Genomic DNA, 25,364 nt, shown 5'->3' on the forward strand with positions numbered 1-25,364 from the left:
CCGTTATGTGTCTGCATGTATACATGTATGTATATCTGCAAATGAATATGTGGGATTAGTATGGGAGTGTGTAGTTCATGTGTCCATGTATGTGTGTATTAATAATAACAATAAGTAATATTGTGTGTATTCCTATATATTTGTGTGGTCCCTCAGTGTGTATAGCTGCCTGTGTTTGTGGCTTGAATAGCTCAGAGGGGATGTGATCTATCTCATGCAGTGTTGAAGCATGTGGCTGTTGCACACACACACACACACACACACACACACACAGTGTGCTCCTCCCTGACAGTCTGATAGGAGTCATCTTATCTAGGCAGAGCGTGCACATCCCCTGTGTAGAGGGAATGTCACAAGGTGTCATGGTCTAGAAAATGATTGGTGAGCAGCTGTCATGTCTCAGATATTTACAAAAAATCTCTGGAAGCAAACTGTGTTCAAGGTCCTTCAGGTAAGAGAGTGTGTGCAGCTCTGGTGCTTCTGATCAGGTGTGGTTTGGGTGTCCACTCTCATTTCCACTCTCTGTTCATGTAGTTAACATGTGTTATGTGAAATAATGCCTCAGATAGCATATTTTATTCATCATTGTGTGATTTGAATTTGAATGGACCAATTGCAATATTTTCTGTAATTCACTTACAAATTGGGAGATGGCCTCTTAATATCTCAATTGAATTGACTCTTAGGTGATATTTTCAATTTACCGTTGTTCTCATAGCTGTTTTGTTGTGTTCTTCAGTTCCAAATGTGTGTGTGTGTGTGTGTGTGTGTGTCACTCTCACCATATCTCACTGTATTCTTATGCCAGGTTGTGCTGGTCTTTGAAAGCTTGTAGCGTTGTCTGAATTACAAAAGTCTCTCACAGTGTTGAGTGTCTGTTAGGTGCCACATTAAATGTGTGTGTGTTATGTATGAATCTGCTAATGTTAGCTTTCATATTTATTGGTTTCTTGTGCTGTATTCAGTCATGACAGGTTTGCTCATCTGCACTACATTGTATTGTGATGTGTGCCTGTATTGTTTGTCTCTGAGCTGAAGCTTGAAGTTGTTTGCTTATTCTGGAATACAAAGGTGTGATGTGGCTGGTTGGTTAGCAACTGTTTGCTTGGCAAGCGATTTATGTTAGACTTGTGATGTGAGCAATTGTGTGTGTGTGTGTGTGTGTGTGTGTGTGTGTGTCTGTGTGTGTGTGTGTGTGTGTGTGTTTGTGCGCGCAACTGTGTGTGTGTGTGTGCGCAACTGTGTGTGTGTGCAACTGTGTGTGTGCAACTGTGTGTGTGCAACTGTGTGTGTTTATTTTTCCATTAAGGTTGAGTTCAATATATTGTAAAGAGACATTCAGTTCCAAATGTCCCAAAATGCAATCTAACAGTGACCCCTGCTGGTTGGTGCTGGAATGACTGAGAGGGTTGAATGCATCTTGCAGTCAACGTACCATGAAACAGCAGGTCTGATTTAATTTATTAGCTGGACTTGTTCCTGTGTTACTAAGCAGCAGAACCTGGCAACCCACTGTGGGCGGCTTTAGTGCCCCATCATCCTCAGCTGGGTGTGTTTGTGGTCAATCATTCTAATAAGGAAGCTGTGAGCATAGAGAGAAGAGAGAAGATACAGAATTATCAAAAGTAGGAAGACAATATTGACAATGTACATTTTACCTTCCTGAATATTGGCTTCGCTTTTTGATATTCTCAGTCTTTTGCAGAGCTACTTATGTGATAGATTGCTTATAAGTCAAATACTAGCATTATTTTTCTTCATGTTAGTGTACTAAAAACTGAACATAACTGCGTTTTAAAAAATGGATTACTAAATGATGTCTGATGCAACGTTGGAGACCAGATGGGAACTTCTGTCATCTGTTATTTCCAGTGTCCAGAACGCTACAGACCAAGTATGTGATGGAATGTGTCGTAGCTTTGTGATGTCAGTATTTGAGCATGAGGTTGCTGCGTACAGTATTCCTTACAGTACTTGCTTTCTTCTACTGAATATGGGCGATCAGGAACTGGGTTAACTTCATGATTTATTTTGGAATTAAATGAAATCCATGTAACCTCAATGCCCACCTGTCTCATTTAGATGTTTTCGTTTTCGTTTTGTCTTAAGCTCAAGTTAAAAGAGGAGCGTGAGGCTAAGCGAGCCCAGCTGGATGGACGACATGACTACGTGCTCAGCATTGTGGCTGCGTGTCTGGGCCTGGATAAGGCTGATGTGGAGGATGATATGCTGGAAGGGAAACAGGTACGGAGGCTTTGTGTGAAACAAATTCTCTCAGATATTACTGTTTTGTTTAAGTAAACCATACTGCAGTGTAGTGTAACAGGTGTGCTGGTATAAAAAGCTGCAGGATTGGTGCTCTGAATTCTTTAATAAGCACAGTTATGGTATTTGCATGTTACTGTTAGTTTCTGAATACAATAATGTATTAGTTGAAGGTTACAGGTGAGTCTGACTGCAGTGTTCTTTCTCAGATTGACCACATGGAGCAGCTCTTTGTGGTTGATGGAAAGCTCTCCCTCATGTTCTACCATCAGGACACTGAGACACAAGAAGCAGGTAACAGGAAAAACAATATGTCATTATTTAACTTATATTTGTGCTGAATAAGGAGGAGTGGTTGTCTTATGTCGTGTATTCTTAGTCCCGACATCAGCAGCGACGACCTCGGGTGCCTCCCAGTTTGGTGCCCAAGATCAAAGAAAGAAAGTGTTTGTGACAGATGGGAAGGATGTGCCACTCACCGGAGTGTGTGTGTTCTTCATCAGAGCAAACAATTTTAAGGCTATCACCTCTGAGAACATACACAGGGTGAGTCCATCTTTGTTAGTTTGGTGTTATTTATTGTTATGGTGTTATTATTAAAACTGCAGATGTTTATGCTGAACCGTCTCTATCCAGGAAGTAAACTTCAACATGCTGGATACAACTGAGGGCGGTTTGTTGAAAAGTGTGGAGCAGCTGTTCTCTGAAGTCTTCATCCCGGCCCTGAGGAACAGTAACCACGGCTGGGGAGACCTGTCCAAGCCTCAGGCCCAGACTGTCAAACAGGACTACATGGACTCAATGGAGAGCTTTGTGTCCTTTTTGGCAAGAGCACAAGAGAATCTCAAAGAAAAGGTGAAAGTACATTCACATCATATAGAAATTGTGCTGATCAGGATAAATCAATAGAGTTATTTAATTCACAATTGTCTGAAATGCAAACATACAAGATTGTTGACTAAATCTATGATACGTTTATGTATGCAAGTTAATTGAAGGCACTGCTGCAAAATGAAACCATCTCATCTTTCCCCTCAGGTGACTTTGAAAGAGTTTGACACGTTCGACCTGCAGATGCTGAAAACTCCATCAGACTACACGGCAGCGTCCAAGAGCTCAGAGACCACAGAGAAAATGGAGGAGAGTATGGAAGTCTGGATGGAACAAATAGAACAGGTGACATCTCTACAAAGTTATGAGTTATCTCCCAAAAAAGCTGAAAAAAGGAGCATCTAGAAAATCTGCATTTCAAACCTCAAAATTCCAAACTCAAAAACCATCGTAAATACCAAACCAAATAAAATGGATTAGTGGAGCTGCAGTACATGAACATCTTCCTGCAGGTTCTGAATGAAAGCGAGCAGCTGAGGAAGGATGCAGATGACCTCGGCCCCAGAGATGAGCTGTACTACTGGAAGAAACGTATGTGCCGCTTCAGCTACCTGTTGGATCAACTCAAGAGAGCTGACGTGAAGGCTGTGTTGGGTGTGCTGCTGTTTGCTAAATCTAAACTCATCAAGGTATGAAATGACCACTGGTCCCCTCAAAAAGGTTTTAGTACTTATGATTCGACTGAACAGCTCTTTCAGTGAGTTCTAATCCAAAGTTGAAGGCATGAAAACTTCGATTACGATGTTGAATTTGCTCCAGCTTCATGAATTCATTTAAACTTTGCTCTCCTTGCAGTCATGGCAGGAACTGGACACCAGGATCACTACTACAGTCAACGAGGCCAAAGAAAATGTCAGCCACCTCCACAACCTGGAGAAGCTCTGTGACCCTCTTTACAATGGAGACCCTGTAAGAACATGGCTCAGTAATGCTACATGTTTTGCATTTGAATTTGAAGTATTGAATCTATATTTAACCTTTTTGAGAGCCTCACTTGTGTAAAAGTACAAGTACATGCAAATAGACAGGAAAGCTGTACTTACCAACTTGTGAGCACGGTTGTTTCCCTCCAGGTGTCGATGGTGGATGCAATCCCAGGATTGATCGACGGCATCAGGATGATTCACAATATCTCCAACTACGACACGTCTGAAATGATTACATCACTTTGCGTCAAGGTAGGGATGTCCGTCACTGAGCTGGAGCAGGAATCCTGCAGGGGGATGTACAATCATCAGTGAGATATTAAAACAAGCTGATGTGAGCATTGTACATCCTTTCTTCATGTGTGTTTCCATCTCCAGGTGACAAACCAGATGATAACGTCCTGTAAGGCCTACATCACTAATAACAGCACCGCTTCAATATGGGACCAGCCTCAGCAACATGTAGTGGATAAGATCAGAGCTGCTATCCACCTCAACCAGGTATTGATCCAGCATATTGGCTTGTTTAGTACAATATATTAGTTTCAATCTTTATATAAGGTCAAATAAAATGATAGCTGATGGTTCTTGTCTGCCCTGTAGGAGTACCAGCGTAATTTTCAGGAGGTCAAGGAGAGGCTGGAGAAGACTCCCTCAGAGAAACAATTTGACTTCAGCGAAATGTACTTGTTTGGGAAGTTTGACATATTCCAGCGACGACTGGAAAAGATCCTGGAAATGTTCAGCACCATTTCCACGTACTCTGCACTTCAGAACTCTAAGATAGAGGGACTGGAGACCCGAGCCACTAGGTTCCAGGTGGGTGGGCTGTTTTATCTTTTGGACCACTCGGATAAGAATCCCATCTGTTGTTGAAATGTCTGTGTTTGTATTTGATTTATGAATCAGGAGCTCTGGGCTGTGCATGAGAGTGATTACTGCCTTAACCTGTCTATGAATCAGGGTGTCTGTTAATGTAAATAATAAATCATGTTAATTGTGGGTATTGTATTTTGCTGTCTTTTCTGTTCTGCTTCCATGGATGGACAGACTGCAGAAATGCAGGGAAAATGGGAGGTAATGTCTAACCACAGGCTTCACCTTGTAGTGGTGCATGATCCATCCTAATAACTGACAACATACAATAATAAAACTCATGGACATTAATATGTACATCCTACTAAATAATATGACATTACTAACTGCATGCAACTCCATACAAACAGGGCCTGTGATTGTTCAGAGCTTCATTTCACATGCTATCAACTTCATGGTCCAACTAACTCTACAAACATAGGTTAAGACGTCTCCTTTAGTAGAAGTTGACCGTTGTGCCACAGTGTAAAGATATAATGTGGTGTTAAATGACCGATCTGTCCTCCACGCAGCCCTCACACACAACAACGCTCCCCTAAAACAAACACAAACATCGAGAGGGCTTGAAAAAGTATAGAGCTGATATAATAACATGAATTCTGGTTTCTCTGTGTCTGTTTGTGTGTGTGTGTGTTACCAGGCTATTGTGGTGAAGATGAAGACCAAGCAATACAGTTTCCTCGACCACAGACGAACAGACTTTGATGTGGACTATGGTGAATTCTGTAAAAGCACCACTGAGCTCCATGTAAGTTTACCATTAACTTGTCATAACATGTCAAACTGTCACTCCACAGTGCCTTAACAGCACTTTCTATCATTGTTTGTGTGCTTCTAGAATCAGCTGAGGTCTTTCATGCACAGCACACTGGAGGAAATCCATAACACGGAGAGAGCTCTGACAGAGCTGAAGACATATGAAAGGTAACATTGCTGTCATTGACATCCAGTGAGCAGCTCTGTATTTGCTTGTGCTTGATCTGTTGTAGATGCTTTTAGTCATGGTCTCATTCTAATGTTGACCATTTGTTTCCATTTTTCTGACTCGCTGTAAACAGACTGGGCATTCCAAACCTTGGCATTGAGGAGAAGTATAAGTTCATACTACAGAAGTTTGGTGAGGAAATCGAAAGGATCTCCCACATCTACAACCAGGAGAAAGCGAAGCCCCCCATTGGCTGGGACCTGCCGCCTGTTGCAGGCCGAATTGTGTGGGCACGACTGCTGTACAGAAAGATCCACGGCCCCATGGAGCTCTTACAACAGGTAATCCTGAATGTGACACTTAAAGAGCTTCCAGTTACAATCCATCAGTGTCAGTATTATAACACGCTTTGTAATCCTTATGCAACAATTCACATTTTCCCTTCTTCATCATATTGATATCAATATTCTTCCTGCTCAGCATCCAGAGATTCTATCCACACCAGAGGCAAAGCCAGTCATCAGGAAGTATAACAAACTAGCTACCGTCCTGGTGGAGTACGAGGTGCACATTTATCACAATTGGACGCAAAGTGAGGTGAGTGAAAAAGAGAACAATGCTTCCTCCCTTCCTCATTGTCCTCTGTTTTAATGTTTCCTCTGCTCTTCCCTCTTCCTCTCACTTCTGCATTCTCATTTTTCTCACAAACTCTCAATAAACAATCCAAACCTTCCCTGATCTCCCCTCCTCAGATGAAGGATGCCAGAGAGGGCCTGAAGGCCACTCTGCTGGTCAGGCATCCAGGCACAAGGAAGCTATATGTCAACTTGGAACCAGAGATATGGACTCAGCTAAAGGAAGCAAAACTGATGACCAGCATGAGTTTGGAGATCCCACAGTTTGCTGCCCTGCTGCTGCGGAAAGAGAAAACGCTGAAGAACAACTATGACAGACTGCAGGTGGGAGAAATAAGACATCGGTTGACATTTCGATTGTACAATAATGATTGATTTGTTCAATATTGATCTGTATTGAACAAAATGATCCAATACTGCTGGGAATAAAAACACAAATCATGTTAACGTCTTTCTCCTTCCAGTTAATGTTGAATGAGAACACCAGAGTGCGGGCCAAGATTCCAGCGATCTTTGAACAGCTGGCCACGCCGCATGTAGCCAAGGTGAGATTAGGTTTCAAAATGAAGTCACATCAAAAGTGTTTCTGTTTTATATTCATAGTTTGATGGAATAGACGTGGTTCAGGACAGACGAGAATCCTTGTTTCTTGGCTTGGATACACATATGTAATAGTCTTATACTGTGTGTATGTGATGTATGAAAATCCATGAATTTATGATGAGATGAGACGGCATTTACAGCAGCAACAATGTGTACCTGTGCCTTTACAGGTGGATGAGGCTATATGGCCAGGTTTGATCCTCCTAGACTGGACATCACTGAACATCGATATTTACCTCGGCTGCATCAACAAAGAGTTGGGTGAGCATAAAAGCAATCAAGATTTGTGTGTGTGTGTGTGTGTGTGTGAACTTCCATATAAGTTAGTCTTACACTTACATCTTGTCCTCCTCCACATTATTGGTCTTCTTCTCTTTCTCTCTTCCCCTCTGCCGTCTGCTCTCTCTCCAGCTGACCTGGAGCTGTTGATGGACCGGGTGAATGACTTTGTGAAGTTCAGGATAGTTGATGTTCTGGAGGAGATGAGCAGATCCACACTGTGTGCTCTGCCAGAGGACGACCCTGTCACCTGTGAAGAGTTTGTTCAGACCACCATGGTAAGGAAATACACGAGTCTTTGATCTCAATTAATACTTGACATGTATTTTATATAGCTTAAAAAATGTATGTGATAGACCATCTGTCACTATAATACAATGGTGATATTATATCTATATCTGTATTTACAGGAGTTGTGTATAAAACAAGCCCAGAGCCTGAACACAAAGAACTCACTTGTAGAAGAGGCAGTGCACGAACTGATCAACATGCTGGAGTCTGACCACAGTAAGAAGGAGGAGGAGGAGAAGGCTGAGGAAAGAAGCAGCACTGAGAGCAAAACCCTGGACCACATGGAGAGTGATGGTATGCTTGCAGTTTTCATAATGGGACATTAAAAAACACAAACCATTCAGTAGATAGTAAATTAGAAGAACTATATATGTAATTGCATCACTGGTTATATCTCAGGTGAAGACGAGCGCAGATCTGAGGACCGTGGCTTCACTAGAAACACCTTTCGCCCTTCAGCCAGTATCGGCCCCGCCTCCCCCCTGATGAGGAAGAGGAACAAGGAGGTGGTGATGATGGAGGAGGCAACTGAGCAGCTCATATCCCACTTCAACCTCAGAAATGTGGATGCTTTGATCAAGCTGACACGGAACACCTTGGAGATATTACGCAAGCGCATCCATGGCACATCCCTGTTGCTTTTCTGCGGTGGGGCTCATACGAGTTATTCAGCTGATTTGAATGCTTTTAGACTGGTTTTTGCCTGTTCTGTCCTGGTCTAGTGAGCCCATAAACTGTCCAACATCTCAATCTTGTCTTAATACATCACTGCTTTTCTGTCCTGTAGCTGAGTCTGTTGGTTATGAGAAGAGGAGCGACCAAGAGCCAATCTTCAAAGTCAGTGTGAACCTCTCCATCCCTGACATCATCATTGTGCCAACACTGCAGGAGGTCCAGCAGGCTGTGAACAGGGCTGTAGAGTGTGTGGTCAGCGTCAGCAAGGGAGTCGGCCAGTGGAGCAAGGTACAGGAAACGCTTGTGTGTGATCCCACCGTTTAGGTTTCTTTTACAAGTGACAACATTAATATTACCACTCTGTCACTCTCCACATTTCTGTATGTTTCCTGTTTTGCAGAGAAAGATGCATGCAAGGCAATTGACAGCTGTGAAATGGGACAATGCAGAGGGTGAATCAGAGGACGGAAATATGACACAAAAGAGCCTTGCTGGTACGATGAGGGAACATACACCATCTTATCTATCTAATTACAAATATCTGTGCTCAAAACCAACATGAAGCACCTAAAACTTCAAACTTGTGTCCATTTTGACCTCACAGTAATTTATTCATTCAGCTTTCTGTGGCTTCTGTGACCTACCTGTGAATTATTGTTCTACAACGCTCCAACTCTCTCATGTTGTCCTACAGTCTGTTTCATTTCCTCCAATCCATCCGTTCCAGACGGCAGTGCCTCAGACATGTCAGCGGCTGTGATCCAGGACGTTCCGCTCCAAGTTCGAAACCACTACAAGAGTGTGTCTGAGAACATGGAGATCATCAAGCTGGTGTCTGTCCTCAGCACTTCCATCAGTTCTGCCAAAAAGGTGCTGATGGTCCACCTGAGAGCAGAGCAAAGACTTTCATTTTACAGGGAATTTTCATTGAAGCACATTATACTTGTGTGATTCTTTCATTTTCACTTTCCAACATTTCTGTGTTACAAATTTGTCAAACATAAATAAGAGAAAAGTAAAAGTTGAAATTAGTGGATATCCCTCTTAAAGTATTGGTTTTATTCAGATACACATGTTATTTTAATTTAAATACTAGAATAAGCAAAAATATGCCAAATCAGAATTTTCATACTTTCATACTTTCTGCTTATTCTTCTTTATTTTTTGTTATGCCAGAATGTGACAGCTGCTCTACAACGTTTCAGCTGTTACCATCATATCTGGAAGAAAGACCGTAAGGAAACTATGCAGAGGTACAGTGAACTCAGTGAACTCAGTCCCTTATCGGACATTTTCTTGTTTGCGAGTATGAAGTCACAATGAACTTGGGGATTTGGTTTTGTCTCCTCAGTTTCAGCGAGGGGAGTCACTTGGTGTCAGAGTTTGAGAGCCAGATTCGTTACTACCGACAACTGGAGCTGCAGATCAACTCTGAGCCAGAGTTCATCATTGTAGGAGCTTTGGCTCTATTCACAGGTCAGACCCTCGTGGAATATCATTCTCTAGAACAGATTCATGCATGTATTCATGGTGATCATTGCGATTAGAAAAGCACTTTCTGATTTACTCACACAGCTTCAGCTTCAGCTTCATCATTGTCTTGCTTTTTCAGTATAGTGAATTTTTGAAATCATTGATGTGAGATGATGAAATACTGAATTGAATATTGAACTCTCATCTTTCCTCACCTGTGTTTTTTATTTTTCAAACCAGAGGCGCTGAAGATGTCACTCACAGCTGAAACAAAGAGCTGGATGATGGACTATGGACTGTACAGCAAAAGGAAATATCGCTCAGAGATGGAGCAGATCTTTGCTTTTGTAGATGAAGCGGGAAAGAAACTGAATCGGCCAATCAAAGACCTGGATGACATTCGCATTGCCATGGCAGCACTCAAAGACATCAGAGAGCATCAAATAGCCATTGACTTTCAAGTTGCACCCATAGAGGTACAATGCAGCTTTACTGTCCATCATCTGCTGCTCACTGTGAGAAATCATATTGTGGATATTATAAAGCCTCTCAGCTGTGTTTATGAAAGTATCTAAATCGTGCCAGTATTGCAGATGATGATGAGTAATGAAAGTTCATCAGCAGTGCAGAAAGAATACAGAAAGTGACAAACTTACATGTTCAGTGCTTCTGCTGACCTAATAGCTATTGGGTTGATGTATTTGATTTCTCTATATTGCATAGTTCTGTCCGTGTAGTTGCCGAAATTGTGTCAATGTGAGATAGATGCTTCAGAATATGTCCCCCTTTCAAACACATACCTTTGTTCCTCACAGGAGTCGTATGCAATGCTCAATAAATATGAGCTGTCAGTTGCAAAAGAAGAGGCGGAGAAGGTGGACACACTGCGATACACCTGGGAGAAGCTGCTGTTCAAATCCACCGAGGTGCAGAACAACCTGGTGAGCCTGCAGCCCAGGTTCAGAGGACAGCTGGCCAGCAACGTAGAGACCTTTGTGGAAGACTGCCGACACTTCTACCAGGACTATGAGAAGGTGAAAGATGAGAAAATAAAGATTTAAAGACTGCAAGAGAGAACAAATTCAGTTACGGTGCATCATTTACACACTGACTGGTACCTGTGGACATGAGCTGCTTTATTCCTCCTGACTGCAGGATGGACCAATGGTGGTGGGACTCGCTCCTCAAGACGCCAGCGATAGACTCAGCATGTTTCAGGTGTGGTACTCAGTCTGAGAATAACAAATTACTATTATCATTATTAATTGTTAGACATTATAGTCTTAGTTTATTTAGTTTGTGTTTATTGTATATTATTCAGAACCCATAACGATGAAGGCTTAGAAGGCAGAAAACTTTTTGTTGTCTTATAAAAGGATTATCATGTGCTCGTCTTTATCTGATAAGATTTTTTCCTTTACATGTATTTTAAAGTCAATCTAAGTTTTGCCTACATTGTTTTTATTCTTGTCCGTCAGAATCGTTTTGACAACCTGTTCAGGAAGTACATCACCTACACAGGTGGAGAGGAGCTCTTTGGTCTTCCTGTTACCCAGCATCCTCAGCTGCTGGATATTAGAAAGCAGTTGGCACTGTTGCAGAAGTTGTACGGCCTGTACAACAATGTTATTAAAACAGTCAATGGTTACGACGACATCCTCTGGGCTGACATCCACATAGAGAAGATCAACAATGAGCTGCTGGACTTCCAGACCAGGTAACAGAAGCCTCCTTATTTACTGTAACATTCATCTTAATAAACGTCATTGAAGTAAACGAAAAGGACCAGTTGGATTAAAAACTCTTTCATTGCTATATGAAAATTCGTTCTTGTAGATGTCGCAAGCTGCCCCGCGCCCTGAAGGATTGGCAGGCCTTTCTGGATTTAAAGAAAACTATAGATGATTTCAGTGAGTGCTGCCCCCTGCTGGAGCTCATGACAAACAAAGCCATGATGATGCGTCACTGGAAGAGGATAACAGAGGTCAGTTAGCAGGTTTATCACCCAAGGCCCATAATTCAACTTGTTAACTCAAGTTACCAAGAACAACAACTACTAGTTCGGTCATATGGTATCATTTTGTGCTTTGGCCTTTTCATGCCTGGCTTAGTCTATATGGGTTATAATTACTCGACAACGTAATTATTGGTTCATGGCACAGGTGACTGGAGATACCTTTGAAGTGGAGACTGACACTTTCAAGCTACGCAACATTATGGAGGCCCCTCTGCTGAAGTATAAAGAGGAGCTTGAGGTAAGAATGATACATAAGAGTCATACATGATACAAATATTAGTAATAGAACTACCATTTATACTAAATACACTTAAATGTTACTGGGCTACCTTTGTTTTGTCTTTACTTTGTGGTTTTGTTGTTTCTTATGCAGGATATTTGCATCGGTGCGGTGAAAGAGCGAGACATTGAGCAGAAGCTGAGGCAGGTGATCGCAGAGTGGGATGCCAAGACTTTCACATTTGCCAACTTTAAGACCCGTGGAGAGCTGCTGCTGAGAGGAGACAGCACGTCAGAGATCATTACCAGCATGGAGGACAGTCTGATGGTTTTGGGTTCTCTTATGAGCAACAGGTGACATGGCACATGACTTTAAATCACAGAAATCACACAAGCTATAAAAGATTGTCATTGTGTCATATAATAAAAGATTTTTACGATGATTCGACTCCTTCCCCAGGTACAACACCCCATTTAAGGCCCAGATTCAGAAGTGGGTCCAGAATCTGTCCAACACCACAATAATCATAGAGAACTGGATGACTGTGCAGAACCTCTGGATCTACCTGGAGGCTGTGTTTGTGGGTGGAGACATTGCTAAACAGCTACCTAAGGTACAATATATTCATTAATATTAATGCTCAATTCTGTAATCCAAAGTGTTTATGTGTGAATTTTTTAAAATAACAAAATCCCATTCTTACTTGATTAGATATCGCTTAATCCTAATGGGAAACCAGGTTAATATAGAACCTGTTTGAATCACAGCCACATGACATTCAGCTTAATCAATGTACAGTATATGTATCCTATGTTTGTATGTGTTTATTTTATTACAACCTGATCAGATGAACAATCGACTCATCTCTTTTTGTAGGAGGCGAAACGTTTCTCCAACATTGACAAAACGTGGGTGAAGATTATGACTCGAGCCCACGAGATACCCAATGTTGTGCAGTCATGTGTGGGAGACGAGACCATGGGACAGCTGCTTCCTCACCTCCTGGAACAGCTGGAGATCTGTCAGAAGTCACTTACAGGGTGAGAATGTGTGTGAATGTGTGTGTGTGTGTGTTGTCTTTCCCCTGCTGAATATTGCAGGTTATAGTTTCGTGCTTTGTTTGTGCTTTCAAACAGCTATTTAGAGAAGAAGCGCTTGATGTTCCCTCGTTTCTTCTTTGTCTCTGACGCGGCCCTGCTGGAGATCCTAGGCCAGGCTTCAGACTCCCACACCATCCAGGCCCACCTCCTCAACATCTTCGACAATATTAAATGCGTCCGCTTTCACGAAAAGGTGTAAAGAACAAGTCCATGTTTGAGGCCCACAAACCATTTGACACAATGTTTTGTAGAGCTGAAAGTCCATGAAAAATATAATGGTTCATAATTGAATCAGTGAGCAGAAAAAAATGGATTCTAATCAACAAAACACCTTTGTCAGATATACGACCGCATGCTGGCTGTATCATCACGGGAAGGCGAGACAGTGGAGCTGGAGCGTCCGGTTACTGCAGAGGGGAACGTGGAGGTTTGGCTCAATGCTCTGCTGAAGGAATCCCAGAGATCTTTGCATCTAGTGATTCGGAACGCTGCCCTCGCCATACAGGAGCCTGGCTTCCTCTTCATCGACTTCCTTAACTCCTTCCCTGCTCAGGTGGGTGTAATCGATTGCTTTATTACAATGGACTCTCTTGTTATGGTGTGATTAGAACATTCTTCATCTTCATCTTTGATCCAGGTGGGCTTGCTCGGTATTCAGATGATTTGGACGAGAGACTCTGAGAACGCGCTTTCTAATGCCCGGAACGATCGGCGCATTATGGCCAAAACCAACCAGTTCTTCCTTGATCTGCTCAACACACTGATTGACATGACTACAAAAGACCTCGGGGACGTAGAGAGGACCAAATATGAGACTCTCATCACCATCCATGTCCACCAGAGGGATATATTTGATGACCTGGTTAGTATGAAAGCAAAGTGATGTCAGAGAATATGAGTTTTGTCTTTCTTCTCTTCTTTTCTTGTAGTTTCTCTTACTCTTTGTGTTCTGTTCTCCATCTAGTGCCGCCTGCATGTCAAAAGCCCTAGTGACTTCGAGTGGCTGAAACAGTGCCGCTTCTACTTCAACGAGGACTCGGACAGGATGAACATCAACATTACAGATGTCAACTTTGTCTATCAGAACGAATTCTTGGGCTGCACTGAAAGGCTCGTTATTACGCCGCTGACTGACAGGTAAGGTGACAGATGAGGACCTAATAGAGCACAGCAACTAATAGAGCCATTTAGAATGTGTGACTTTAAGTTCATTTTTGGGGTGTGTGTATGTGTGTATGTGTGTATGTGTGTGTGTGTGTGTGTGTGTGTGTGTGTGTGTGTGTGTGTGTGTGTGTGTGTGTTTCACCAGGTGTTACATCACCCTCGCCCAGGCTCTTGGTATGAGTATGGGAGGAGCTCCTGCTGGTCCTGCAGGAACAGGTAAAAGTGACACCCAGATGGGAAATTTATCCGTAGACTCTATTTAGCTTTGATTATAAATTCCAGTTAACAAACATAGAAATTTATTGTCAAAAATGTCCATAACCACATCTATTTCATCTTGCGTTCTTAAGTCAGTTAGTAGGTTCATTTAGTTCGGTCTTGTGCATAATATCAGAAAAAAAGGGAAAAACGTCAAATTCATCTGTTTTTTAAAGATGTGACCAACCTGTGTTTGTCCTTAGGTAAGACAGAGACCATTAAGGACATGGGTCGCTGTCTGGGAAAGTATGTTGTGGTCTTCAACTGCTCTGACCAGATGGACTTCAGAGGTCTGGGGAGAATATTCAAAGGTAAGAAATGGAAAGATGAAGGGCCATAATGATGTAACCTAACTGGCTACACCATAATGGGACTGAAGGGATTGTGTGAAGTTATAATGAAGACATTTTGACATGTGTGTATGTGCAGGCCTGGCTCAGTCTGGTTCATGGGGCTGTTTTGATGAATTCAACCGCATTGACCTCCCGGTTCTGTCGGTGGCCGCCCAGCAGATTTCTATTGTGCTCAGATGCAAGAAGGAACGCAGCAAAAACTTCATCTTCACTGATGGAGACAATGTGGATATGAACCCAGAGTTTGGCATCTTCCTCACTATGGTCAGTAAGAAAATTGAGATTTAAATTGTTTATGTTCGTGTTCTACAGATTAAGTGTAATTATAGTATGAACTGAATTACAGTTACTATTTTTTTCTTTCCAAATCTAATCAGAACCCGGGTTATGCTGGTCGCCAGGAGCTTCCTGAGAACCTGAAGATCAACTTCCGCTCTGTGGCTATGATGGTTCCTGACCGTCAGATCATCATCAGGGTGAAACTGGCCAGTTGTGGGTTCATAGACAACATACAGCTGGCACGCAAGTTCTTTACCCTCTACAAGCTATGTGAGGAGCAACTCTCCAAGCAGGTAAAAGAATCCAGAGACTAAATGGATCTGTTACTAAGGAGCATATTTGATATTTAGTATTAATTTTACCATAGAAATGATGTAAATGCTTCTCACAGAGCCTGGTTGGAGAGTGGTGGTACCAAGTGAATCTAAAATGTCCTCTGTGATTGTGCAGGTTCACTATGACTTTGGCCTGAGGAACATCCTGTCAGTGCTGCGAACTCTGGGAGCAGCCAAGCGAGCCAACCCCAATGACACAGAGTCCACTATCGTCATGAGAGTCCTCAGGGACATGAACCTGTCCAAGCTGGTCAGTGAACAATATGGTTGCCAGAATAGAATACAATACAATACAATACAATAGAAAGTGAGTTTACCTTCCACAGTGTAAGCCTCACTCACTGATGTGGTTAAAACCAAGATGTGTTTGTCCTTATTAGATCGATGAGGATGAGCCCCTCTTCCTCAGCCTGATTGAGGACCTCTTTCCAGGCATTCAACTTGACAAAGTAGGCTACCCTGAACTGGAGGCTGCCATTGACAAACAGGTAGGAGGGTCCATGTCTGTGTTTTTGAGAGAGGGAAGAGTAAATAAGATGGGGGCCAACATGCACAGAGGGACGGTGTGTGTGTGTGTGTCTCTTTCCTTACCTGTGTGAGTGACTGTGATCCCTCAGGTGGAAGCGGCTGGTCTGATCAGTCACCCTCCGTGGAAGCTGAAGGTCATCCAGCTGTTTGAGACTCAGATGGTCCGACATGGCATGATGGCCCTGGGGCCCAGTGGAGCTGGAAAGACAACCTGCATACACACACTGATGAGAGCCATGACAGGTAAGACTACATGGAAGACTCTGAACATTTTTTCCCTTGAAAAGTCAGTGTACACATTTTTCATTTATGAATCATTGTTGATGTTTCATATTGGATGGGTTGTGTTCACGTGTCCCAGAGTGCGGTCAGCCCCACAGAGAGATGCGCATGAACCCCAAAGCCATCACAGCACCTCAGATGTTTGGTCAACTAGACGTGGCCACAAATGACTGGACTGATGGAATCTTCTCTACACTCTGGAGGAAAACACTGAGGGCCAAAAAAGGTGATTACAAAAAGGTTAATGAACCAGAGGATAAAGCCCGAAAGCTTCTATTCTGTTACATTTCAAGCACTGCTTCTGTCTTCTCAGGAGAGCACATCTGGTTAGTCCTGGATGGACCGGTTGATGCCATCTGGATTGAGAACCTAAACTCAGTGTTGGATGACAATAAGACTCTCACACTGGCAAACGGCGACCGTATCTCCATGGCACCCAACTGTAAGGTTGTTTTTGAGCCACATAACATTGACAACGCCTCACCAGCCACCGTCTCACGCAATGGCATGGTGTTCATGAGCTCGTCTGTGCTGAACTGGAGCCCTATACTTGAGGTAAATAAACTCAGTCCATCGCTTTGAATTAAAAATGTGTTCAATTTCTAACATTGATGATGTGTTACAATATTACAATCAGCTACAATTTTCCTGAAAACAAACTACACTAGAGAGGGTACTGATGTATCTGTATAGAAATTAACAGCAAACTGCTTGGTGGTCACAGGGCTGTTTGAAGAACTATTCCTCCCACGAGGCAGAGGTGCTGAGGAAGCTCTTCTCTTCCTCCTTCCCTGAGCTCTACCGTTTCAGTGTGCAGTCACTGGAATTTAAGATGGAAATGTTAGAGGCCTTTGTCATCATGCAATGCATCAACATGCTGCAGGGACTCATGTCACCAAAGGTAAGCCTGTGCTACTCATTGGACTCTTTCTCATTAAACCATAGCATTTCATAGGTCCACAGGCGTGGTGGTAAATGGGTTTTTATTCTACAGGACTATGGTAATGAGTTAACCAGAGAGCACTTGGAGCGGTTGTATGCCTTTGCCCTAATGTGGAGCATTGGAGCTTTGCTGGAACCAGACGATCGGAGGAAGATGGAGATCTGGCTCAGAGGCAATGAAAGCATACAACTGAACTTGCCAGACATTGCAGCTGACAGTGAGGGCACCATGTTTGACTACCATGTCTCAGCAGATGGTGCGTATGCATTGATGAGCAGATGTTGTCACGTGTGCAACAGGTACGGAGGGATCACATGGACATTTGTTACTTCCCAGGTCAATGGGTCCACTGGAGCACCAGAGTAGAGGAATACATCTACCCCTCTGACTTCACCCCAGACTACGGCTCCATCTTGGTTCCCAATGTGGACAATGTGAGGACAGACTACCTCATTCATACCATCGCCAAGCAGGGCAAGGTAAGGTTTAGATGTAAGACGGACAAAAGCAAACTAACAAGTAAACAAGATGTATTCACTCAAATGAGTCAATAGTGATAGGAAATGTTTACATTGTTCCCACAGGCTGTTTTACTGATCGGAGAACAGGGGACAGCCAAGACGGTGATCATCAAGGGTTACATGTCAAAGTACGATCGTGAGAACCACATCGGCAAGAGTCTCAACTTCTCCTCTGCCACGACACCACTCATGTTCCAGGTTAGGCAGAATCACACACACATCAGGCTGTCAGTATAGTTTGAGTATGAATACATCTTGCTCATCATCATCTTCCTCTGTTGCCTTCTTTGTTCTTCTTTGTTGTCATCTTAGAGGACGGTAGAAAGCTATGTGGATAAACGGATGGGCACCACTTATGGACCTCCAGCAGGGAAGAAAATGTCCATATTCATAGATGACATCAATATGCCTGTGATCAACGAGTGGGGAGATCAGGTCTGAGATCATTACTGAACAAAAATACAAAATATATCCTTTGTTTTGCTTGTGACTTATAAGATAAAATTAACTGTTTCATCTTAGGTGACTAATGAGATCGTCCGGCAAATGATGGAACAGAATGGTTTCTACACTTTGGAGAAGCCGGGAGAGTTCACCAGTATAGTGGACATCCAGTTCCTGGCAGCTATGATCCATCCAGGAGGAGGACGGAATGACATCCCACAGAGGCTGAAGAGGCAGTTCTCCATCTTTAACTGCACTCTGCCCTCAAACGCTTCCATAGACAAAATATTTGGTGGGTAAAATCAGTGCATGTTTCTTTGAGTAGAATGAAATGCATTGATCCCATTCCGACCCTTGACCTTTCAACCAACCACAAGGACCCTATTATCTCCAACGCAGGTGTTGTCGGTGAGGGCCACTACTGCGCCCATCGTGGTTTCGTTGATGAGGTTCGCAGCCTTGTGCCCCGCCTGGTGTCTATGACTCGCTCTCTCTGGCAGATGACGAAGGTCAAGATGCTTCCAACCCCGGCCAAGTTCCACTACATCTTCAACCTCCGGGATCTGTCAAGAATTTGGCAAGGCATGCTAAATACCACTGCTGAGGTGGTCAACTCGGTCCAGGTGAGAACATTCAAGTGGGGCTGAGTATTCAGTCTGTCCCTTTAGTCAAAAACCATAATAGACTTCAAACCTTTGCTGTGATTCCAGAAAAGGAAAAGAAACACAACTTAAACAAAACCATGTATTCATCTGTTGGCCTTTCTGTCTGTTTGTCTTCACCTGAGCTAAGACACCAGAAATCATGTTGTGATTGACTTACATTCCAGGTGTTGATTACACTGTGGAAACATGAATGCAAACGTGTGATAGCTGACCGATTCACGATGCCCAAAGATGTGGAATGGTTTGACCAGGCCTTGGTGAACCTTGTAGACGAGGAGCTTGGAAAGGACCTGAGTGACCTGGTGGACTACGGAGAAGACACGTACTTTGTTGACTTTCTGCGAAATGCCCCTGAGGCTACAGGTACGGCTCAACCAAAAGTTTTGGAGCTGTGTTGTCTCCAAAGACATTTAATTTCTATGTCTCTTTATTCTATCTCAGGAGACGAGCCAGAAGATTCAGAATCTGACTTGCCCAAAGTGTATGAGCCTATTGAGTCATTTGAGAGCTTGAGGAATAGTCTGAACATGTTTCTGAGACATTACAACGAGAGCATCAGGGGAACCGGCATGAACACGGTCTTCTTCCAGGATGCCATGATACACCTGATCAAGGTACACATACACACTTCAATAGTCAGAATTTGGTGTGAGGCTCCTTTTAATTTAGCCACAAACGTATGTGATCTGTACTAACTATCCTAACATTCAAGTATACAATTTAAAGCATTTCATGTATCACTCTTTCATATGTATCCACACCTTCAATTTGATAATAATAGTGTGTGTGTGTGTGTAGATTTCAAGGATAATCCGAACTCCCAGAGGTAATGCCTTGCTGGTGGGCGTGGGGGGCTCAGGCAAACAGAGCCTGACCAGACTGGCCTCGTTCATTGCTGGATACAAGATCTTCCAGATCACACTGACACGGTAACACTCACACACACTTGGAACGCACATGCACTGTATATATCAGCTGTTTCTGATCCTATACTGAGTGATATCATTTCTTGCAATTTTGCCGGTGCAACACTTGTCAGTGCAACACTTGTATACACTGACTGAAATCCCATGTGAATATTGATTTATTGCCAGTTCATACAACGCTACCAACCTGATGGACGACCTGAAGGGTTTGTACAGGACGGCCGGTCAGCAAGGCAAAGGCATTAGCTTCATCTTTACCGATAGTGACATCAAAGACGAGTCCTTCCTCGAGTACATGAACAACGTCCTATCATCTGGAGAGGTCAGGAGTGCACACTGAAACACACACACACACACACACAAACACAGAAACACCTATTGAGTGATCTTCACTCTGTTTCTGTCCTCAGGTGTCCAACTTGTTTCCTCGTGATGAGATAGACGAGATCCTCAATGACCTCATTCCAGTGATGAAGCGGGAGTTTCCAAAGCGACCGCTCACCAATGAAAACCTGTATGAGTACTTTATGTCACGCGTCCGACAGAATCTTCACGTTGTCCTGTGCTTCTCACCTGTCGGCGAAAAGTTCCGTAACCGGGCATTAAAGTTTCCTGCGCTCATATCGGGCTGCACCATGGACTGGTTCAGCCGCTGGCCCAAAGACGCTCTTGTTGCAGGTACTTAAACATTTCACAATCAGTACAACACACATTGAAGTCTTTGTGGTACGTCAAATGAGTTTTTTATATCCAATTCCATCCATACCTATGAATCTCTCCTGTCCTCTCTCGCTCTCCTGTCCTGTAGTTTCAGAGCACTTCCTGTCTGGCTATGACATTGACTGCACCCCTCAGGTCAAAGCACAGGTGGTCCAGTGTATGGGCTCCTTCCAGGACGGTGTGGCAGAGAAATGTGTAGATTACTTCCAGAGGTACTGCACATCGTCCATTCATCAGTACACTTCTTTCTGTTTTGTAAGGCAGATGTGTTTTTATTGATTGTAAAGAGCAATCACAACTGACAGTATTTAGTAGAAGACGAAAACACTGAATATGAAAAATGTCGTACAGTATTAGGCCCTTATGTACTTTTGTCTTCACAATGAAACTGTAAGTTCAAGTACAAAAGCAACATAGATTGATGATATACGTACCTTCTTCTGATTACAACTCAAAGCCCTAGTAATGTTTTGTAATAATATGATCTTATTTCAATCCAGATACCGACGCTCTAACCACGTCACACCCAAGTCCTACCTCTCCTTCATCCAGGGCTATCAGACTATCTACATGGAGAAGAGGTCTGAAGTCAAAATGCTGGCCAATAGGTAAATGGACAAACTAATTCTGTTTTCTTTATGGAGATTTTACATTTCACAGGTTTTCGGAATCTTCATGTCATTTTTATCTCCTGGCTAGGATGAACACTGGTCTCCAGAAGCTGAAGGAGGCGTCAGAGTCAGTGGCAGCTCTCAGTAAGGAGCTGGAGGAGAAGGAGAAAGAGCTTCAGGTTGCTAATGACAAGGCTGACATGGTAGGTTAGAGGCTGGGGAGGGTTCTTCTGTGAAGCATGAAGGCTGAAATTGCTCTGGGTCATTACTTATCTATGTCTTTCCTTTATGTCTGCAGGTGTTGAAGGAGGTGGTGGTGAAAGCTCATGCAGCAGAGCAAGTTAAAGTGGAGGTTCAGAAAGTGAAGGACAAGGCCCAGGCCATTGTAGACCACATCTCTGCTGACAAGGCCATTGCTGAGACGAAGTTAGAAGCTGCACAGCCTGCACTTGATGAAGCACAAGCTGCACTGCTGGTATGATTGTCTATGCTGTATGTCTCTGTGTGCATGTATCGGAGGAACCAGAATACTTTTACCATTGATCTGTATTCTATCCATACCATCAAACATCCAGACGATCAAGCCATCTGACATTGCCACAGTACGAACTCTTGGCCGTCCTCCCCACCTCATCATGCGGATCATGGACTGTGTGCTGCTGCTGTTTGAGAGGCGGGTGAATCCAGTGAAGTTCGACCTGGAGAAGAAATGCCTCACACCTTCCTGGCAGGAGTCCCTCAAGCTCATGACAGCGGGAAACTTCCTAGGCAGCCTGCAGGTACTGACACTGAAGCTTAAAAACGTACTCAAAAAACATCAAACTTGGTAAATGTTTTTCTCACTCTCGCTCCTTTGCAGCAATTCCCTAAAGACAATATAACTGCAGAGACGGTAGAGCTTCTGCAGCCCTATTTTGACATGCCCGACTACAACATTGAAACAGCTAAGCGGGTGTGTGGCAATGTGGCAGGCCTGGCATCCTGGACCAAAGCCATGGCCACCTTCTTCTCCATCAACAAGGAGGTCTTACCATTAAAGGTAACATGCAGCTGCAGAAATGTCGGTAACAGGTTCCCTATCACTTAATGTCATCTGACCCAGGCGGTCAATACATGGACACACACCCTTGCACACACTCACAAGTTCTCTATGTCTCTAATCATTCACAGATCTGTCCCTCTGTCTCTCTGATCTGTTTGCTTTCCTGTCTAGGCTGACTTGGCAGTGCAGGAGAACCGTCTGACCATAGCCAATGTTGACCTTCAGAAGGCCCAGGCTGAGCTGGATGCCAAACAGGCAGAGCTGGATGTAGTACAGGCTGAGTTTGAGAAGGCCATGTCGGAGAAACAGGTTAACTCTTTCAAACTCCTTCAGTATGCAAATACAACACAGTTTAGACAGAGACAAAGTATGATAAAGTACATAAGTACATAAGTAATCACAGATGAGAGCTGTTGAGAGTTTGGCTTAAGTGTACAGATACACAGATAACCTTCCTGTACTGAGCTGTGCGCCCGTCGTCCCTCTCAGACACTTTTGGAAGATGCTGAACGCTGCAGACGCAAAATGCAAACAGCCTCCATCCTCATTAGTGGTCTCGCTGGCGAGAAGGAAAGATGGACAGAGCAGAGCAAAGAATTTGCTGCCCAGACTAAACGCCTCGTGGGTGAGTCTCAAAATAAGGTTCACTGCCATTCTGTCCATTCAAAAAGAGGATCTGCTTGACTCAGTTGTAGAATGCTCAGTCATGGTCTGTCTCTTGTTGCAGGCGACGTCCTTCTCGCCACAGCGTTCCTCTCCTACGCTGGGCCCTTCAACCAAGAGTTTCGGAACCTTCTCCTGAGCGCGTGGCAGCGGGAGTTGAAGCAGCGTCAGATACCTTTCGGCAACAACCTCAATCTGACCGAGCTTCTCATTGATACGTCCACTATTAGCGAGTGGAACCTACAGGTGAGAGATACAGTACCAGAAACCTCAGCATGTCCACCAGGATTGCTTTAGGTGGAGTGAGTCTCACCATCCATTTGTCTTGTTTTTACCAGGGCCTCCCCAATGATGACCTGTCCATTCAGAATGGCATCATTGTCACCAAGGGCGCCCGCTTTCCTCTCCTTATTGACCCCCAGACTCAGGGGAAAATCTGGATCAAGAACAAAGAGGCTAAGAATGAGTTGCAGGTTTGTCATCTTTGCCTGATTCATAATATGAAGCATCACTTTGCTGCTTCTTTATTCTGTAATGTGGGCTGAGGACTTCATGCCACAGGAACAGCACATACACAACCTGTGTTACTTAATGAAAGCTGATGTAGCCGGTCGCTGATTCCTTCGTTCATTTCTTGAATAGCAGTTGAATAATGATTAAATAAAACTGTCTATCTTTAACTACTGATTCCCTTTTGTGCCCTCAGATCACTTCCCTGAACCATAAATACTTCAAGAACCATCTGGAGGATAGTTTATCTCTGGGGCGCCCCCTACTGATCGAGGATGTAGGAGAGGAGTTGGATCCTGCTCTTGACAACATCTTGGATAAAAACTTCATTAAGACCGGCACAACTTACAAGGTAATGTGCCACAATCTACCTCCTAAGACCTCCTGTGTCTAAATGTTTACCTTGTTTTGATAGAAGATTAAAGATGCTGCCTCCTTCCTCCGTCTTGCAGGTGAAACTAGGTGACAAAGAAGTGGATGTGATGAAGGGCTTCAGGCTGTACGTGACCACCAAGCTGCCTAACCCAGCCTACACCCCCGAGATCAGCGCCCGCACTTCCATCATCGACTTCACTGTCACCATGAGAGGCCTGGAGGATCAGCTGCTGGGCAGAGTCATCCTCACTGAGAAACAGGTGGAGGAAGAAACGGCGCCTCCACGGTCACATCATGAGCACTACAGGGAAATAATACCCAAGATGAAATTCAGTCTTTCATTTAGTTTAGCGTTTCTATGGGCATTTATGATACAAAGCAAGATATTTCGAAACTGTTATCTCTAATAGTGCTCTGAGAATTCACATTTGTCTTGTTTAATGTTTGTATGTTCTTTTAGCCTAAACTGAACAATGTGTTTGTGTGTGTTTGGACCCAAGGAACTGGAGAGAGAGAGGACAGACCTTTTGGAAGATGTGACATCTAACAAAAGAAAGATGAAAGAATTAGAAGACAACCTGCTCTACAGACTGACCAGCACTCAGGCAAGGAGTCATGCTGTATACATACAAATATATACAGAAATGTTCACAAGTGGTTAATATTGTGTGAAACTGTAAATAACTTGATCAGGGTCATCTAACAGCTAATCTGTACATTTGCAAGCAATGAACTGAATCCTGGTGTTCAAATATGTATGCACAATAGAAGAATAATTCTGACTTCTATATGTACTGTATATATAATGTGTGTGTGCAGGGTTCACTGGTGGAGGATGAGAGTCTGATTGTCGTCCTTGATAACACCAAAAGAACAGCAGAAGAAGTCACTCAGAAACTAGAGATTGCTGCCGACACCGAGATTAAGATCAACATTGCTAGAGAGGAGTATCGACCGGGTAATGAAAAAAAAAGTTTTGTTACAGGATGTGATTACATCATGCTGTTGAATGTTCATTCATAAAAATGGAAGCCATGGTGTCAGTACTGATGTGCCTACAATGCAAACATACTATACTAATTACCTTTGCCTTTGCTTTCAGTGGCCACCAGGGGCAGCATCCTGTACTTCCTGATCACAGAAATGAGTATGGTCAATGTCATGTACCAGACGTCCCTGAGACAGTTTCTGGGACTTTTTGACCTTTCTCTGTCCAGGTGAGATCACCTTTGACGTGACATTTCTAATGTCTGTTCTGTTATGATTCCTTTTGCTCATCAACTACATCTTAGCCCTAACAGCTGCTATGTAATTCCACCTGAACAGATCCTCCAAAAACCCAATCACCGCCAAACGCATCGCCAGCATCATAGAGTTCATGACCTTTGAGGTGTATAAGTATGCAGCTCGAGGCATGTACGAAGAGCACAAGTTCCTCTTCACGTTGCTGTTGACGCTGAAGATCGACATGCAGAGTAACAGGGTCAAACACGAAGAGTTCCTTACTCTTATTAAGGGTAAGACACCAAACCTACATCTTTAATGAAGTGAGATACAGACTCCAAACCA

General features: G+C 43.4%; 1 protein-coding gene across 2 annotated transcripts in view; it reads left to right on the forward strand.

Moving 5' to 3' along the window:
- The first annotated feature begins 394 nt into the window (after positions 1 to 394).
- Positions 395 to 25,364, forward strand: part of dnah5 (dynein, axonemal, heavy chain 5) — a 28,805-nt gene continuing 3,835 nt past the window's right edge. The window contains exons 1-76 of one of the 2 annotated variants that reach the window (XM_076154825.1): positions 395 to 451; positions 2,110 to 2,244; positions 2,475 to 2,564; positions 2,656 to 2,811; positions 2,902 to 3,120; positions 3,304 to 3,441; positions 3,609 to 3,785; positions 3,952 to 4,065; positions 4,230 to 4,334; positions 4,461 to 4,583; positions 4,686 to 4,901; positions 5,599 to 5,706; positions 5,797 to 5,882; positions 6,017 to 6,224; positions 6,364 to 6,480; positions 6,642 to 6,842; positions 6,983 to 7,063; positions 7,292 to 7,382; positions 7,533 to 7,678; positions 7,811 to 7,930; positions 8,054 to 8,339; positions 8,479 to 8,669; positions 8,767 to 8,860; positions 9,118 to 9,236; positions 9,543 to 9,619; positions 9,718 to 9,842; positions 10,080 to 10,315; positions 10,655 to 10,873; positions 10,995 to 11,057; positions 11,318 to 11,556; positions 11,676 to 11,823; positions 12,002 to 12,094; positions 12,230 to 12,429; positions 12,536 to 12,689; positions 12,953 to 13,116; positions 13,213 to 13,369; positions 13,517 to 13,729; positions 13,814 to 14,038; positions 14,141 to 14,313; positions 14,486 to 14,556; positions 14,802 to 14,909; positions 15,028 to 15,215; positions 15,329 to 15,523; positions 15,681 to 15,815; positions 15,946 to 16,053; positions 16,183 to 16,336; positions 16,455 to 16,601; positions 16,689 to 16,930; positions 17,100 to 17,276; positions 17,370 to 17,574; positions 17,655 to 17,797; positions 17,903 to 18,037; positions 18,152 to 18,274; positions 18,362 to 18,575; positions 18,683 to 18,906; positions 19,113 to 19,311; positions 19,390 to 19,562; positions 19,747 to 19,877; positions 20,043 to 20,196; positions 20,285 to 20,552; positions 20,683 to 20,806; positions 21,095 to 21,202; positions 21,294 to 21,408; positions 21,504 to 21,680; positions 21,781 to 21,984; positions 22,065 to 22,244; positions 22,419 to 22,556; positions 22,737 to 22,872; positions 22,975 to 23,156; positions 23,249 to 23,383; positions 23,617 to 23,772; positions 23,873 to 24,055; positions 24,296 to 24,400; positions 24,615 to 24,753; positions 24,898 to 25,012; positions 25,122 to 25,312. In XM_076154825.1, coding sequence (XP_076010940.1) covers positions 395 to 451; positions 2,110 to 2,244; positions 2,475 to 2,564; positions 2,656 to 2,811; positions 2,902 to 3,120; positions 3,304 to 3,441; positions 3,609 to 3,785; positions 3,952 to 4,065; positions 4,230 to 4,334; positions 4,461 to 4,583; positions 4,686 to 4,901; positions 5,599 to 5,706; positions 5,797 to 5,882; positions 6,017 to 6,224; positions 6,364 to 6,480; positions 6,642 to 6,842; positions 6,983 to 7,063; positions 7,292 to 7,382; positions 7,533 to 7,678; positions 7,811 to 7,930; positions 8,054 to 8,339; positions 8,479 to 8,669; positions 8,767 to 8,860; positions 9,118 to 9,236; positions 9,543 to 9,619; positions 9,718 to 9,842; positions 10,080 to 10,315; positions 10,655 to 10,873; positions 10,995 to 11,057; positions 11,318 to 11,556; positions 11,676 to 11,823; positions 12,002 to 12,094; positions 12,230 to 12,429; positions 12,536 to 12,689; positions 12,953 to 13,116; positions 13,213 to 13,369; positions 13,517 to 13,729; positions 13,814 to 14,038; positions 14,141 to 14,313; positions 14,486 to 14,556; positions 14,802 to 14,909; positions 15,028 to 15,215; positions 15,329 to 15,523; positions 15,681 to 15,815; positions 15,946 to 16,053; positions 16,183 to 16,336; positions 16,455 to 16,601; positions 16,689 to 16,930; positions 17,100 to 17,276; positions 17,370 to 17,574; positions 17,655 to 17,797; positions 17,903 to 18,037; positions 18,152 to 18,274; positions 18,362 to 18,575; positions 18,683 to 18,906; positions 19,113 to 19,311; positions 19,390 to 19,562; positions 19,747 to 19,877; positions 20,043 to 20,196; positions 20,285 to 20,552; positions 20,683 to 20,806; positions 21,095 to 21,202; positions 21,294 to 21,408; positions 21,504 to 21,680; positions 21,781 to 21,984; positions 22,065 to 22,244; positions 22,419 to 22,556; positions 22,737 to 22,872; positions 22,975 to 23,156; positions 23,249 to 23,383; positions 23,617 to 23,772; positions 23,873 to 24,055; positions 24,296 to 24,400; positions 24,615 to 24,753; positions 24,898 to 25,012; positions 25,122 to 25,312 — 11,746 coding nt within the window. Of the gene's footprint in view, positions 452 to 2,109; positions 2,245 to 2,474; positions 2,565 to 2,655; positions 2,812 to 2,901; positions 3,121 to 3,303; positions 3,442 to 3,608; positions 3,786 to 3,951; positions 4,066 to 4,229; positions 4,335 to 4,460; positions 4,584 to 4,685; positions 4,902 to 5,598; positions 5,707 to 5,796; positions 5,883 to 6,016; positions 6,225 to 6,363; positions 6,481 to 6,635; positions 6,843 to 6,982; positions 7,064 to 7,291; positions 7,383 to 7,532; positions 7,679 to 7,810; positions 7,986 to 8,053; positions 8,340 to 8,478; positions 8,670 to 8,766; positions 8,861 to 9,093; positions 9,237 to 9,542; positions 9,620 to 9,717; positions 9,843 to 10,079; positions 10,316 to 10,654; positions 10,874 to 10,994; positions 11,058 to 11,317; positions 11,557 to 11,675; positions 11,824 to 12,001; positions 12,095 to 12,229; positions 12,430 to 12,535; positions 12,690 to 12,952; positions 13,117 to 13,212; positions 13,370 to 13,516; positions 13,730 to 13,813; positions 14,039 to 14,140; positions 14,314 to 14,485; positions 14,557 to 14,801; positions 14,910 to 15,027; positions 15,216 to 15,328; positions 15,524 to 15,680; positions 15,816 to 15,945; positions 16,054 to 16,182; positions 16,337 to 16,454; positions 16,602 to 16,688; positions 16,931 to 17,099; positions 17,277 to 17,369; positions 17,575 to 17,654; positions 17,798 to 17,902; positions 18,038 to 18,151; positions 18,275 to 18,361; positions 18,576 to 18,682; positions 18,907 to 19,112; positions 19,312 to 19,389; positions 19,563 to 19,746; positions 19,878 to 20,042; positions 20,197 to 20,284; positions 20,553 to 20,682; positions 20,807 to 21,094; positions 21,203 to 21,293; positions 21,409 to 21,503; positions 21,681 to 21,780; positions 21,985 to 22,064; positions 22,245 to 22,418; positions 22,557 to 22,736; positions 22,873 to 22,974; positions 23,157 to 23,248; positions 23,384 to 23,616; positions 23,773 to 23,872; positions 24,056 to 24,295; positions 24,401 to 24,614; positions 24,754 to 24,897; positions 25,013 to 25,121; positions 25,313 to 25,364 lie in introns of both variants that reach the window. The other variant, XM_076154824.1, reaches the window with a different exon arrangement.

The sequence above is a fragment of the Genypterus blacodes genome, unplaced genomic scaffold (genome assembly GCF_046128005.1).
Source record: "Genypterus blacodes isolate CSIRO-AG114 ecotype Tasmania unplaced genomic scaffold, CSIRO-AGI_Gbla_v1 ptg000063l_1, whole genome shotgun sequence".
In the NCBI taxonomy this organism is placed as follows: Eukaryota; Metazoa; Chordata; class Actinopteri; order Ophidiiformes; family Ophidiidae; genus Genypterus; species Genypterus blacodes.